General features: G+C 44.8%; 1 protein-coding gene across 1 annotated transcript in view; it reads left to right on the forward strand.

The window, feature by feature from the left end:
* COL9A3 (collagen type IX alpha 3 chain) overlaps window positions 1-11,332 on the forward strand; it is a 66,075-nt gene extending 54,743 nt beyond the window's left edge. Inside the window, exons 26-32 of the mRNA XM_089661551.1 lie at window positions 1,769-1,813; window positions 3,676-3,708; window positions 5,689-5,835; window positions 6,752-6,806; window positions 7,419-7,601; window positions 7,842-7,919; window positions 10,388-11,332. Coding sequence (XP_089517677.1) covers window positions 1,769-1,813; window positions 3,676-3,708; window positions 5,689-5,835; window positions 6,752-6,806; window positions 7,419-7,601; window positions 7,842-7,919; window positions 10,388-10,569 — 723 coding nt within the window. The 3' untranslated portion in view covers window positions 10,570-11,332. The remainder of the gene's footprint in view (window positions 1-1,768; window positions 1,814-3,675; window positions 3,709-5,688; window positions 5,836-6,751; window positions 6,807-7,418; window positions 7,602-7,841; window positions 7,920-10,387) is intronic.
* The last annotated feature ends 4,813 nt before the right edge of the window (window positions 11,333-16,145 follow it).

The following is a 16,145-nucleotide window of genomic DNA, read 5'->3' on the forward strand; positions in this document are numbered from 1 at the left end:
TTGCTTTAAAACACTTTAAGCCTTGAAGGTTTGTGTAAGCAGACAACCACTTCTGTTTTCAAGGAAACTGGACTGTGGAAGAGTTTGGTGTCACCTAAAGTGGTGTGTCATACTAAGCTGAACTCTTCCAATCCTTAACCTGTGACCAGTACCATGGCAAGAGGTAAAAATAATGGAGGTAGACATTATTGGCGTAGACCTAGTAAAGCCTAAAACTTTTTTTTTTTTTTTTGAGTTTTAGAAAAAGCAAGGAGGGACAACCTTTCTTGGGTTTTATCGCTATCTCCCTTCATTATTATAATACAGGATTTATATACAGTGACTAGAAAGATTCATAATAAATTATCCTAAAGAAAGGAATCTAACATAGAACAATATCCAATCGAAACAATTAAAAAGGAAATATTAAAGAAACTTCCACCAAAATAAAAAATGTGGATTTATATAGTGTCAACAGTTTGCCTTTATATAGCACCAGCATGCCTTTATTTGTCCTAGTGGCCATTAACACTGGGATACAAAGTGACGGGAATTCCAGAATAAAGGGAAATTCTTGCATTGTGGGCACCTGTTCCAGTGACAACTGTCTGACATGGGATTTTCCTCCATTTTGGAGAGATTTTTTTCTCGCTTCCTGTTGTATCTTTAGGACAGAACTCGACTGGAAATATCCCTAATGGGACACCGATTGCAAAAAACAAAACAAAACACATTGGTGTTGATTTACTAAAGGCTAATAAACTGTACACTGCAAGTGTAGTTGCTTTAAATCTGAGGAGAAGCTCTGCAATGAGGAGAAGCTCCGCTGATTTCTTATCATCCTATCATGTGCAAGCAAAAATTAAGTTTTTCTTTTTATTTTGCTAGCATGTGATTGGGTATTCCTTTCAAAGTGAAGCTTCACCTCATTTACTAAACTCCAGAGCAACTGCACTTGCAGTACACAGTATATTTGCCATTATTAAATTATTATTATTATTATTATACAGTATTTATAAAGCGCCAATAGTTCGCTCAGCGCTGTACATTACAAAGGGGGACAGAACATCAAGCCCATCGACTTTAACCGTTCCCTACTCTATCCAATATCAAAATAAAAAGTTTGGCTTTAGACCAGGGGTGTTGAAAAACTACAAGTCCCGTCATGTTTGGAAGTCATGTTTGTTAACTGTCAATCTTGCAACGCCTCATGGGACTTGTAGTTTGCCAACTGCTGGAGGGTCGCCAGCTTGACACCCGTGCTTTAGACTGTTTCTTTTTATTATTGGAAGAACCCAGCACAGTACCTTCCAACTGCTCTATGGACTCCTATTCACTGCTCTTTAAGTACTGTAGATATTCTTGAAAGCAAATGCTTTGCTGTGTGCAGGGGTGGACTGACAACTCATGGGGACCCCGGGCAATAGGGGATCGTGGGGCCCCTGTGTCCTTGCCCAAACTCAAAAAAGCCTATGAAAAAGGTACTAGGGGCCCCCTACTGACCCCAGGCCCTCGGGCAGCGCCCGAATTTCCAAATGTTCAGTCCGCCCCTGGCTGTGTGTCTATTTAGTAGATGGTTTGTGTTATTTAGTTGGTTGTGCTTCTTTCATGTTGCTAAAGTAGCTTAGATTTGTAAGCATTTGGTTTTGTGCTAGAAACACGATGGCTGGAACGTGGTTGATGTGTGCATCCACTTTAATGCCATTTCACATATGCTGCATGGAACTGTCATGTTCTTGGTTTGCTCTATTCTCTGTGGTCCCGTGTTTATTCGTCTCTCTTTCTTCAGGGTATCGCTGGCTCTGATGGACTTCCAGGAGAGAAAGGAGAGATGGTATGTTATGTACACCTCCATGTAGACATCATCATTTGGCTGACACAGAGGTCTACAAACTTTTCAGCACAAAGGCCACATAGTATGTTTTATAAATATTTGCAAGCTGATAAAAATAATCAGTTTTATAAGTGAACAAATCAAATTTAAATGAATAAATACATTTTAGTTGGAGTTTTTTTTCCAATCAATGTGATACGATATAGAACAGAGAAAGAACCTCGGTAAAACATAGCAAAGAAATTCCAAATAGATTTGAACCCATCAGAGCTCCCCCCTTTACATCAAAGTCCCCCTCAACGCACCCCTTATATCAGAACCCCCGACATCAAAATTCTTCTTACATCAGGGTGCCCATCACAGTCCCATTCTACGTCAGCCGGCCATGTCTGCCCAGCATGCTCTACATTGGAGACCCCTGGGCTAAGAAGACATCATTGCATACATATACAATATTACACCATCTGTAGTTGACAACTATTCTGAGTCAGGATTAAATATACCTTGCTTAGGGGCACAGCTAGCCTACCACAACCCAATTTGGCCATTGCATTTACCATAGGTAGTACATAATATATTAGACTCATCAGAATTGAAGAATTCGTCTAATTAACAGACACATGGGGGTTTTATTTACTAAAGCTGGAGAGTCCAAAATCAGACTCCCTTCTGCATAGAAACCAATCAGCTTCTAACCTCAGCTTGTTCAATGAAGCTTTGGCAATGAAACCTGGAAGCTGATTGGTTTCTATGCAGAAGGGAGTCTGATTTTGGGCTCTCCAGCTTTAGTAAATAAACCCCACGATGACAATGCTTCTGTTTAAGTGACAAGGAGAAAATAAGACAAGTTTTTTCACATCTGCATCAGAAGGGGGTCCTCTAAAGGTCACGATAGGGGCGTATTTACCACAAGGCAAACAAGGCATTTGCCTAGGGTGGCTTTTTTTTTAGGGGGGCAGCACTGCCCTCCAGAAGAAGGGACATAAGCGGCATGGGGACCAGTTGAGATCCTAGAGAGGCTGTGGGCTGCTTGATGGTGTACACAAAGCCCAGCTGTTGTTCCTGGGGATGGCCAGAGTTGCCGGGGAGGGGGGGCTCTCAGTGGAAGGCTCTCACGTGGGGGGAGCGTCCAATTTTTGTGTTGCCTAGGGCAGCACAAAACCTAAATACACCACTGGGTCACGGGCCTTAGGAAAGGAGATAGCTATATAGGTCCTAGCAGCTGTGGGTCCCCTTCTGATCAATGTCTAAATGGGGAAGTACCTCCACTCAGGGTCACCAGCCCATCACATGTGTTCCTTTCTAGAGTAAATGCCCCCCCCCCCTGCCCCCTTGCCCATTCTTCCCCTGCTCCCTAACCTGGCATAGTTACATAGTTAGTCTGGCTGAAAAAAGACAAAAGTCCATCCAGTTCAACCATTAAAAAAACAAAACAAAACAAAAAAAGTTATAATCCTATACCCACAATTGATCCAGAAGAAGGCAAAAAACCCAGCAAAGCATGATCCAATTTGCTCCTGCTGGGAAAAAAATTCCTTCCTGATCCCCCGAGAGGCAATCGGATATTGCCTGGATCACCTTTACCTATAAATGTTAGTATCCAGTTATATTCTGTGTATCCAAGAAAGAATCCAGAACTTTTTTAAAGCAATCCACTGAGCTGGCCAGAACCAACTCTTTAGGGAGTCTATTCCACATTTTCACAGCTCTCACTATGAAGAAACCTTTCCGTGTTTGGAGATTAAATTTATTTTCCTCCAGACGTAAAGAGCGCCCCCTTGTCCACATGGCATGGTGTAGGAAATACAGGTATTTTTCCCCAGATATGTGAGTCAATTTTTCCTCTGTGTTTTGTTTTTTAGGGACCGTTTGGACCAGTTGGACAGAAAGGAGAGGTAAGAATAATTATTAGTAATTCTATAAACAGGATCCTTGTTTGCAAGACCTTCTGGACGGGTATAAGTAATGTCAACCAAGATGTTTCATGAAACTTGTTTTGCACAAAGTGGCAACTGTGCTGTGTTGTGTTCTTTGTGGGGTTGTGTTGGGCATTTGTGATGTGGCTGTGTCAGAATAATACCAGGAAAGAATACAGAGTAACGAGGGGCCCTGGGAGAAATAGAAAATAGTTTTTGTACTTTCTTCACTACATGCTATGTAACCATGTTATTTTATGGACTCTGCTGAGGAGAGTACAAAGCTATATAGATAATATAATCAACCAGGTCTTGTTCACTCAAGTATAGACTTCTAAACAGTGGTATGAACAGCAACATGTGTGCAACAAGTGTTTGCAAAGCTAATCATGGTATTAATCAGAGTGTTGGGTTTAGCTTTTAAAGAAGATTTGGCACTGCTTACAGCTTGGTTAGAATTGCAGCCAACACCAGCAATAGATATGTGTTCAGCACTCCAGGACTGTAGTCAGGGGTGTATTTACCACAAGGCAAACAAGGCATTTGCCTAGGGCGGCATTTTTCAGGGGGGCAGCACCTCCCCCAGAAGAAGGGATGGAAGAAGGGACACGCGCGCCATGGGAACCAGGTGGGATCCGAGAAAGGCTGGGAGCTGCATGATGGTGTACATAGAGCCTGACTCTCATTCCCGGGGATGTGAAGATGGGTGTCTTTCTTTCTATCGCAGGAGGGGGGGATAATGGAAGGCTCTCACAGGTGGGGGCAGGGGTGTTGTTGGTCAATGTCAGGCTCTCTCTGCGGAGGGGGAAGGGGGGATGGTGTTGGTCGGTGTCTGTGGGGGCAGATGATTTTTGTGTTGCCTAGGGCAGCACAAAACCTAAATACATCAATGACTGTAGTCAAAGGGCTCTTCCTAGTCTTCAAGAAAGCAGTTTGAAGCTTCCTGCAGGTTTGTAATTTATTGCTGTAGTACTCTTCATGCTGCATAGTTATATAGTTAGTCTGGCTGAAAAAGACAAAAGTCCATCCAGTTCAACCATTGAAAAAAAAAAAGTTATAATTCTACACCTACAGTTGATCCAGAGGAAGGAAAAAAAAATCCAGCAAAGAATGATCCAATTTGCTCCTGCAGGGAATCAAATTCCTTTCTGATCCCCCGAGAGGCAATCGGATATTCCCTGGATCAACTTTACCTATAAATATTAGTATCCAATTATATTCTATGTATCTAAGAAAGACTATTTTTTAAAGCAATCCACTGAGCTGACCAGAACCAACTGACACATGCTGTGATGGGAGTCACTTTGGGTGGGGGGCCCATGGAACACAGCTCAATTTGGAAAGGTGGGGAGACCCCTGTCTCAGCTCATCATATCCCTCTTATGTGTAAGTCACCCTGTGCCTGTTAGGGGTACAGGGTGATCTGTCCTGATATTGTGTAGACATGTCTAGGAGATAGGTGGGGTGGGGGGTTGTGGATTGTTTGGTGTTATGGTTGCATCCCATTGTTCTATTGTGTGTCTGGTTTGGGAGCAAACTATTATGTGTTTATGTGTATTGGCTTGGTGGGGGGTGTCTCCAGCAGCCCTCCCTCCTAATGGGACTGTCTGTTGGTGTCTCTTGTTACTAAAAGTAGATTTCCCCGCCCTGTGTCATTATGCAGGGAGGGGGGATTGTTCCCTTGAGTGTATATATCTTTTATCTATGTTAAAATAAAATAGTGTACTTTCTGGACTGGTGTCGTCTAGTCTTGTATGGTCTGCTGTGGTGTCTGTTGCTAGTGTTTGGACAGGGAAGCGGTAGTCTAACGGAAGTACCCAAGTGCAGTCTGGGGTTGGTTCCGTTACACATGCAAACTGGGCCTTCCAAACATTTTAATTTTACTGCTCAGCCACTTCAGGACCAATTGACTGAAACTACAGTTGTATGTTCTTCATTATCGTTCTGTGTCTCTACCAGCCAGGAGTGAGAGGTGAACTAGGTCCTAAAGGTATCTCTGGACCCAACGGTACATCTGGAGTACTAGGAGTTCCAGGTCCACCAGGTCCAATGGGGTTCCAAGGAGAACAAGGCGTTCCAGGAATAACCGGCAAAACTGGAGTCCCTGTAAGTATCTCTCAGTTGATACCTCTAACTTAATGTTAACTTTGAGAAAGGATAAGGCCCTCCATGCAGCTAGGATCTGGGATGTGGGGTCCTTCCTGTGCACACAGATCACTTTGACTTTCTATGTTCGTCATACCATTGTCAATTAATAGGCTGTGAAACTTGGCATTTTCTGGCACCTTATTTTTAGGCCTTGGACCACATGCCCTTTGCCTGGACATTGCATAGTTTTCCAATATGAATTTGCTCAAAATTAACCCAACCCCCCCACACACACACAGAACACTTGAACTGAGCGATCCCACACAGTACAGATCCGACACAACACACCACCACCAACACTCACACAGATCCACAGGCACTAGAAAAGCAGGCTGTGGGATCGTGATGATGTCATCACTCACTGACACATTGCACATGTGATGGATGGATGACCTGCTGGCTTGGTCACACTCACACAGACACAAGACATCAGAGTCAGACATTACCTTCCTCTGCAGGTGCAGCTCCACCTCCAATAATGAATGGGAAGAAAAGGCTGGAACTCCACAGTGACCACCAGCTGGCTTGCAGTAAGGGACTGCGTCTGAGAGGAACACTGGAAGGAGTGGCAGCTCAGTTGCTACACTGGCCCCAAACACCCGGCATCTTTCTCTGTACTTTCTTTCTCCCCTCTGCCACCCCTCCCCTCAGCTGGAGGATCGTTCATGACGTAGCGGCATCCCACACAGAGAGAGTGTTGGCCTGTGCTGTGCCCAGGCACCCCTAGGTGGCAGTGCGCCGTAGAAGGCTGCCTAGTGGAACCACCGGCCCTGTATAGAGCCAAAATTAAAGTGAACCTGTATCGGGCAAGGTCAGGTTTTGCTTAAGCTGCCCAAGTCTCAGCACATTACTAATAATATGTTTTGGTTTCTAGGGCAAGCTGGCCAGCGAGCAGCACATCCGAGAGTTGTGCGGTGGAATGATTAGTGGTGAGTCATTTTGCATTTAACATAATTTAATATTATATATTTAATTTACTTATTATTGGCCAAATCAGTGGCAGGTTCAAAGCTTTGAAGCTCTTTGAAATGTTCAAAATAACCAGGAAATATGGGACTTTCTGTAGCCCCTGTACAGTCAGGTAGGACAATTTGCCAGACAGTGACAATGTGGCTCATGTATCTGCCTGTAGTTTGGCAGTTTCTAGTCTCAGCAGATTTTTCCTTTCTGCAAACCCATTTGGTCACTAGCAACCTGTGTTCCCTGTTCACCTGCAAGCCTGAAATTAAAAAAACACAAAAGGTTCCTGTTCCTGTCCATGAGAGAACATAAAGCTGTGTACTACCTTAATTAACATGATAGTTCTAATTTTGCACACCTCCATCTTGTTCTTAGCTTAAATCAGTCCTCATCCTTTATACTCATTATTGCCGTTTGACTTTTAAACCTTTTGTATGCATAGAGGCTACATATCAATATCAATTTACTGGGCAAACTGTATGATATTCTGCATTAATACTGGACTGATTGCATTGCTCTTTGATGTCTTGCCTTCTATTTTGGATAATGATTTACCTTTTGTCTTCTCTATGTTTTCCTAGATCAAATTGCACAGCTAGCTGCTAATCTCAGAAGGCCTTTGGCTCCAGGGGCAGTTGGTCGACCAGGTCTTCCTGGATCACCTGGAGTTCAAGGTGCCCCTGGACGTGTTGGACATCCTGGTTCTCGCGGACCTCCAGGATATAGAGGGCCAACTGGAGAGCTGGGTGATCCTGGTCCCAGAGGTGAGGGGATGCTGCTCACACAATTGTGTTTATTTTTACTTTGATTGGTCAGATGAACAACACAACCTTGGCTATTTGTCAGTACCACCTGTAATTATACCATACATAATTTGAAGTACAATAAATTATGCCCATCTCACACCATTAATGTAGAACTACTGACAATTAATGCTCTATAAATCTGTAAGGCAATTTTATCCAAAATTCCCAGTTAATTGTAACTGTCTGCTACTATTTTAGGTAACCTAGGTGATAAAGGAGACAAAGGAGGTGTTGGAAGAGGCATTGATGGCCCACCTGGAGATCAAGGAGAACAAGGTATAACCATCACAATAGTGGGAAACTGGCATCCATCTTTATTCTATCTGTATGGTGACTGGCACATCTCCTGCATTCTGCTTTGTAGAGCACTTCCATGTTATATGTGTGAGGGTTTGGAATAATGTGGTGGGTTTACTGGTTGCAGACCACGGTTTGCCCATACACGCTCAACTCGACATCAGTACTGACCACCAAGACGGACTAGTAACTAGTGTTGGCTCAGGCGGTAATAGCTTTACTTCTTTTGGTGGAGAGCTTAAACCGGATCCCCAAGGGTCAATTTTCCACAAATAGGATTTTCTTAAATGTGAAAAATATAAGTTCTAATTCAAGGTGCTGGTTCTTATTCTCACGCCACATCTACTATCCTGGTTACTTACTCCCTGGCTGGCTCTCAAAATGAACACATCTTTGTTTCATTATCAATTCAACCTAACCTTTGTGTCCAAAGTGGAGCTCAACAGCCCATCTGACCGTAGGCTCATATAAGATGCAGCAAAACTATATCAAAAGTCATCCTAGATTGTAAGCTCGTAAGAGTAGGGCCCTCTTACCCCTCGTACGTTGTTTGTTGTTGTTGTACTGTGCCATGTATTGTCCCCCCTATTGTACAGCGCTGAGCAAACCCTTTGGCGCTATATAAACTCGTAGTAATAATCCTGCACCCTATCAACCACAAGGGGAATAAATTACATCTGAGATTCTATTCCTCCAAAGCCATAGGAACACACTGCCCAGATATGCAAAATTAATGGGTCAGCAAGCAATGGGTCTGATCTATGCCCTTAAATCGTTGTATCAGTTATGATGGCCTACATCAAGAATCCAAAACATCATACTTCAACACCACTGCAGGGTCTTTTGCTGTATGCCAACACAATGAGCTACATTGATATTGACTATTAAGAGTCAGTGATCAATTTATTTACTAACCCTTTATATACATTTGCTTTACTACGTTTTGATATTGAAAGGGCTGGCTGCTAAAGCTAAGTCAGAGCTGGGACATGGCTCAGGGGTTTAGAAGCCAGGCCACAGTCCAGCTGGGATTTTGGAGTTGCTGGTTTGAATCTAGGTTTAGTGTTTTGAATTGCTGATGTTTATTCCTGAAGTAGGAGAGCAAACACACAAGCCACTGAGCAGAGGTGAATAGCTCAGAGGATAAGAGTGTTGACCAGGGCGCTGTAGCCACAAGTTCAAATCCATAAAGTGCTGTAGCCGCCAAGGGCCTCTTCATGAAAGCACTGTAGACCCAAGCTCAAATCTCTGAGTGAAAGCCTGGAGGCCATGGACAACCCACCAGTCTGCTCCAGTCCCAGGCCCCCACAGGCCTGTAACATGTGTGGGCATCACATTAGGTTAAGGACCCACCTCCTTCGGTCCAAGATCTGTAATATCAATGCAACAACTACATTTGGAATGGGCTGTCTTACTTGGGCAGCCCAGAAAATAATTTGTACTTAGCAATTTTTGAGGCTTTTCCTCTTACATACCAAGATTGTTCAGCCCAGATACTGGGCAGCAACACCCATTTCAGGGCTGTGGGCCATGCCCCACCCATGTATAGTACCTGAAACAACTTGGCTAACAACACAAGGCCTAACCTCTGAGAGATTTGAACCCAGATCTCCAGCAGACCAGCCAGAGGCCTTTGCCCATTGAGCTACACCCAGGCTCAACCAACAAGCTGGTCATACTCTTATTTCAGAACTACAAAGCCAACAGTCAAAAAAGACAGCCAAATAATAGATTTGAATCCAGGGCTCCAGCACACCAGGCACAGCCCACATACAAGCTATTGCTTGTTCTCCTACTTCATAAGTACATAAAAGGGATAACTTCATAAAACAAGAGCTAACATCTCCAGCAAACAGCATCCATGTGTCTTAAGTCGGGATTGGTTTATGGAGTAAATTATCAGTTAAATCTGAACACTTACCCTCCAAGCTATTGTCTGTTTTCAAGCCCCTATGTGCTCCTTTACAGATTTCAGAAATATATGACATTCACTAACTAGAAAACCAAAGGTAACCAAAGCCAAGTCTCCATCATAATGATCATACCCTATACCCACCAATCTTTCATGACTACTCAGTCACATTGTATTTCAGAAAGCACAAAGAGGCCAAAAATGAAAAACTCCCAAGCTAGTTATGGAAGATTTCAGATGTAGGTCTCTTACTCTTGGAGCTATCATATGAAAGGCAACAACCTTTGTCCTATTTTAGAAGAATCCACAAAGTAATAAAGCACCACTGGCTTGTCAAACCTTGTCCCTGGCTCCGCATGTAGAGCGTGTTAGCTCATTAGCCATCACTACATTTAAAACATCCTTTTTCAGAAACACAAGAGCATTTTAATAGCTACCTACTGAGCTTGTAGAAAGACTGACTTAAACAGAATCCATCAGCATTATTATGACTATAGGAGATTAAATGATTGGCTAACTCTTCTTTTATTTCCAGGTGCCCAAGGAGCTCTTGGCGTAAGTGTAGATGGTCGAGATGGTTCCCACGGTGAGGCTGGTTACCCTGGAGAGCCTGGAAGACCTGGTGCCATAGGAGCCCAAGGTACCCCTGGAATATGTGACACCTCCGCTTGTCAAGGTGCCATGGCTGCAGAAAAATCAGGTTCCAAAAAGTCATAAACATGACAGCAAACTAAGAGAAGGAACTGTCTTTAATACAGCCCTCTTTCGTAAGCAAGACCTTCCCAAGCATTCAGAGGGTGGGTCTGTATCCCCAAAACAAATAATGGAGGACCAACATCAATACATCAGCTCCATAAAACAGGAGAACATCCGAATAAAGTACCTTAGGTGATTTTATTTTGTTTATACGTTAACTATAACCCCTTTCCCCCTTTCAAAACCCACATTTACTTGTTACCTCTTGGAAACCCCCTCATCTTTAGCATTTTTTTTTGGCCATCTTTGCTTGGCTTGCTCATCCCAAATTCACAGGTCCGTGACAGTAAGCCTATCATCCAGAGTAACCAGGCCAAGCACATCCAATCCTCTTGCAGCCTTGCCTTGCTAGAGGTAAGTGTACATAGAAAACTTTCCACAGAAGACAATCTGGATATATCACTCTAATTTTATTCACCGCCGTCGACCATCGGTGAAATCAGACACTCTAGGGTGACTGCCGTGTTGTAATAACTTTGTTCCCGAAACCTAGACGCGTACTGTAAAAATAATGTCATGTAAAAATAAAGAATTGTTTTTTTTAAAAACCATGATTTTTTAAACACGTCCTGTTTTAGCGTACCGCGGACAAATAAACGGCTGCAAACAATGTGAATATCGGTGATTGAAATTTAGTATTTATTTTGGTGACTTTTATGTACAATAAAAGCTGTTGCACCGTCTGTTGTAAGAATGAAATAAAGCCACTTTCACCACACGGAAATCCATCAAGACATCTTGCAATTTATTGACAACTGAAAACTTTACTACAGGGGTACAGGCGTGTGTACTGCGCAGGACAACTGCCCTATACAACAAAGGGGCACCATTGATAAGCAGATAAATATGTAATATAATAAAAAATCTAATAAAATATGTAGCTGAAAAACACTGCTGTTCTTTCATTAAGAAGACGTAGCTTAGGTGTAACCTCTGGAATTTCAGTTCCTGGATGGTGGATCCAATCCAGCACCTGCCAGTGCAGAGCGAAACACCTCCACACTTGGTAAAGGGAACCTGTCAAATAAGGGGGGAAGGGGGTTGGTTGCTGATGACAACATCTTGTGGCTTCAATACTTTATGGACTTTTTCAAAGTCAGTCACTTACAAAGTTAGAAGTCCTTATCTGTGGGGCTTCTTCTAGGTCTAAGTCAGTGTTTCTCAACCTTTTTACCTTGGAGGAACCCTTGGCTAAAAGTTTGAGATCTCGGGGAACCCCTGAAAAAAAATTTTCAGATCTACAGCTCACGGAACATTGGGTCTGATCAGCGAGCTGTAGATATAACAAAAATTAACAAACAAATGCAGGGCAGTGCAGGGAAGCGGATGTTGTAACATGCCTTTTTTTCCCTGATCCCCACTAGCCCTCCTCTCGTCTGTCCCAGGTGATATTACATTTAACAGTCTGGGACAGACAGAAGAGGAGGACCTGTGGGAAAGAGTGGAGTAAATAACAGTATGCTTCCCTGCACAGCTCTGCAAATCCATAACACAGGGTTTCTCACATGGGGTTCCAGTGCAGATCAATATTGTGGTGGATGTATATCCACCCTATGTTGTTTTTAATACGCATTGGCACTGGATGCCTCGTCTGTAGTTGTGGTTCCTGTGAACTCAGAGTGGCATCGAGTGGAGTGCAGAGAGTGGGAGCACATGGCTGGATCAGGAGGTGACATCCTGTGTATGGCTGCAGTGATGCGGAGGGGGGGGGAGTAGAGAGTGGGAGCACATAGCTGGATGAGGAGGTGACATCCTGTGTGTGGCTGCAGTGATTGCGGAGGGGGGAAGCAGAGAGTGGAAACACATGGCTTGATCAGGAGGTGACATCCTGTGTGTGTGGCTGCAGTGACTGTGGAGGGGGGAAAGCAGAGAGTGGGAGCACATGGCTGGATGAGGAGCTGACATCCTGTGTGTGGCTGCAGTGATTGCAGAGGGGGGAAGCAGAGAGTGGAAACACATGGCTGGATCAGGAGGTGACATCCTGTGTATGGCTGCAGTGACTGTGGAGGGGGGGAAACAGAGAGTGGGAGCACATGGCTGGATTAGGAGGTGACATCCTGTGTGTGTGGCTGCAGTGACTGTGGAGGGGGGGAAGCAGAGAGTGGGAGCACATGGCTGGATTAGGAGGTGACATCCTGTGTGTGTGGCTGCAGTGACTGTGGAGGGGGGGAAGCAGAGAGTGGGAGCACATGGCTGGATTAGGAGGTGACATCCTGTGTGTGTGGCTGCAGTGACTGTGGAGGGGGGGAAACAGAGAGTGGGAGCACATGGCTGGATTAGGAGGTGACATCCTGTGTGTGTGGCTGCAGTGACTGTGGAGGGGGGGAAGCAGAGAGTGGGAGCACATGGCTGGATTAGGAGGTGACATCCTGTGTGTGTGGCTGCAGTGACTGTGGAGGGGGGGAAGCAGAGAGTGGGAGCACATGGCTGGATCAGGAGGTGACATCCTGTGTATGACTACAGTGACTGCGGAGGGGGAAGCAGAGAGTGGGAGCACATGGCTGGATCAGGAGGTGACATCCTGTGTATGACTACAGTGACTGCGGAGGGGGAAGCAGAGAGTGGGAGCACATGGCTGGATCAGGAGGTGACATCATGTGTATGGCTGCAGTGATTGCGGAGGGGGGAAGCAGAGAGTGGAAACACATGGCTTGATCAGGAGGTGACATCCTGTGTTTGGCTGCAGTGACTGTGGAGGGGGGGAAACAGAGAGTGGGAGCACATGGCTGGATCAGGAGGTGACATCCTGTGTATGACTACAGTGACTGCGGAGGGGGAAGCAGAGAGTGGGAGCACATGGCTGGATCAGGAGGTGACATCATGTGTATGGCTGCAGTGATTGCGGAGGGGGGAAGCAGAGAGTGGGAGCACATAGCTGGATCAGGAGGTGACATCCTGTGTATGACTGCAGTGACTGCGGAGGGGGGAAGCAGAGAGTGGGAGCACATGGATTAATGTAGCAAGGGGTAACATCCACTGTATGGCAATGCTGAATGAAGACTGCAGAGAGGGGGAGCAGAAGGCAGGGGCACATGGCTGGATGAGACTGAGTGTAGCAGGAGGTGAGATGACAATAGCTTTATGTACAGTTTTGGCATAACATAGAGCTAATATGATCTCACCTCCTGCTACACTCAGTCTCATCCAACTGTGCGCATCACTGCTGCCAAACACTGGATTTCACCACCTTCTTCAGCCAGGTGCTCCTTCTCTCTGCTCAACCTCCAGTCTGTATTGACTGCTGCCCTACACACACAGTGCTCCATCCCTCTGCACCCCCTTCCCTACACTCTGCATGGCACCGCTATCAAGAGATCTCACTTCGTAATCCAGTCACGCGCCTTGTGCTCTCTCTCACAGTCCTACAATCAGTGCTGCCATAGAAAGGAACACCTCCCTCTTCAGCTCCCGCTCTGTGCAGTACTCCCGGCACCTCCCTCTGAGTTCTCAGGAGCCGGAACTACAGAGGAGGCATGGGGTATCAATGCGCTTTGACAGTACTGACTGTCAGCGCGCATTAAGAACACTACTAGAAACAACATTTGGCGGTATACACAATTTTGATTTGCGGCGGAACCCGTGGGGACTTCTCGCAAAATCCTAGGGTTCCACAGAACCCCAATTGAGAAACACTGGTCTAAGTACTGAAGATAAGGTCTCAGCATGACAGCCAGGCAGCTAGCAATTTCAGATAAGACATCAGCAATGGCAACCTCTTTTTTTCTTTAAAGCCCAACTCTGGGAAATTTCAAAATGATCCCCTGCAGTGGGGATGTGACCACACTACATGGGTTAATTCAGTGGTTGTCAACTTGTGAGCTACCGGGGGCCTCAAATGCGGCCCCTGACACCACCACAGAGCCGCACATAATGTGCAATATTTGCTTTACTTGAGAGGACTGTCAGAAACTGCAGACCTAATAGAGAAAACGAGGGTCACCGAGTATGGACATGCCACATTTATGCTGCAGAAGACAATATGAAACTGGAAACATATTAATTGAGGCTAGTAGAGATCACTGCTATTATCCTAAATAATGTTCCCACTTGATGAGGTCCGAGGGCCACACATCATATACCAAAAGGTTGCAGGTTGGGCACCAGGACATTAATTGCTTGTTTAGGTCTAGAGGACATAGAAAAGAAGATCTACATACCAGCTCCTCCTCACTACTAGACAGGATTCAGCGTCTTCTCCCCTATGCTCAGCTGGTCCTGAAGTCATCAAGACCAATGCAGCATCCATAGCTCTGCATTGGGTGTGATGATGCCAGGGGACAGGTCATCCTTGGGACATAGGGAAGTGCCATTTGCAGGGGAGGTGGAGGATCAAGTAAGTTAAAATGTCCATCCCCACCCCCAATCCAGACTAAACGAGCAGTTAACCCTTGCAGTGCGGGTCCAGCCCCACTGCCAGAGAGGATTTTCAAATGTCCCAGAGTTGTACTTTAATGACTCTTTTCCTTTAAATGCGTGGCCTGCTGGTAAAGTACCCAACACTGATCATCAAAAGCATTTAGAGGTTTAGAATGTATATTGGATCTTCGTGTGATTACTAAATCCTGCATCTTAAAGTGACTCAAAGTTGGACATTTAAACATTTTTAAAAAATTACATTTAAAAAAAAAAAAATACAAAACAGGTTTTAACCATTTCCAATAAAATTCTAACCAAAACTAGAAAAGAAAAAAAAACAAGTTTGTGCTTTGGCTATACTTGAAACCTTATGTTTAGGTGCTATAACCCTCACTTAAGACATGTGGCTGTGTCGGCTCTGGTCGTATGCGGGGCACTGTAGTGCAACTGAATATTTTCCCGTTTTGGTCACGTGACATTCAGCAGTCAGGTGGTGTCTGATGTTTGCTGAACACCTCTGAAAGTCTGTAACTGGTTGCCTTTAACCACCTCCCGTCCGGCCGTTGTATATAAACGGCCGGACGGTGGCGTGCAGGGTCGGGTGGCCGTTTATAAACGGCCTCCCCGCACCCTGCTTGTGTGCACTCCCTGGGAGCGCGCAGCACCGCAATCCAGTGCCTGCTGTGTCCTCCGGACACAGTGGAACGCCGATCGTCGTACGGGACCTCTCTGCGAGGTCCCGATCATGTGATCACTGATTGGCCAATCAGTGATCACATGCAGAGTAGTAAGCAAGATGTCACTTCTGACATCATTGCTTACTACGTGTGAAATCTGTGAATGATCACAGAGGTCACATGGTACAGGGCTATTCACAACAGCCTTGTACCATGTGACAAGCTGTGACCAATCACAGCTCACACAATAGTTCTCAATGGCTGCAAGAATGCAGCCAGAGAGGAGAAATGATTGCTTTTACATCCTATATGGGTGTAAAAGCAATCACTATAAAAAAAAAAAAAAAATCTTCATCACCCCCCACAAGTAGTACAGTGTCACCATGGTGACACTGTACTGCTAGGGTGACAGTATGAAAAAAAAAAAAAACATAAATAATAATATAAAAAAAAATAAAAATGTAAAAAAAATGTTTAAAAATTATAATTTTTGGTTATAAACTA

This window comes from Staurois parvus, unplaced genomic scaffold (genome assembly GCF_062004578.1).
Source record: "Staurois parvus isolate SC_StPar_1 unplaced genomic scaffold, SC_StPar_1.0 ptg001349l, whole genome shotgun sequence".
Classification (NCBI taxonomy): domain Eukaryota; kingdom Metazoa; phylum Chordata; class Amphibia; order Anura; family Ranidae; genus Staurois; species Staurois parvus.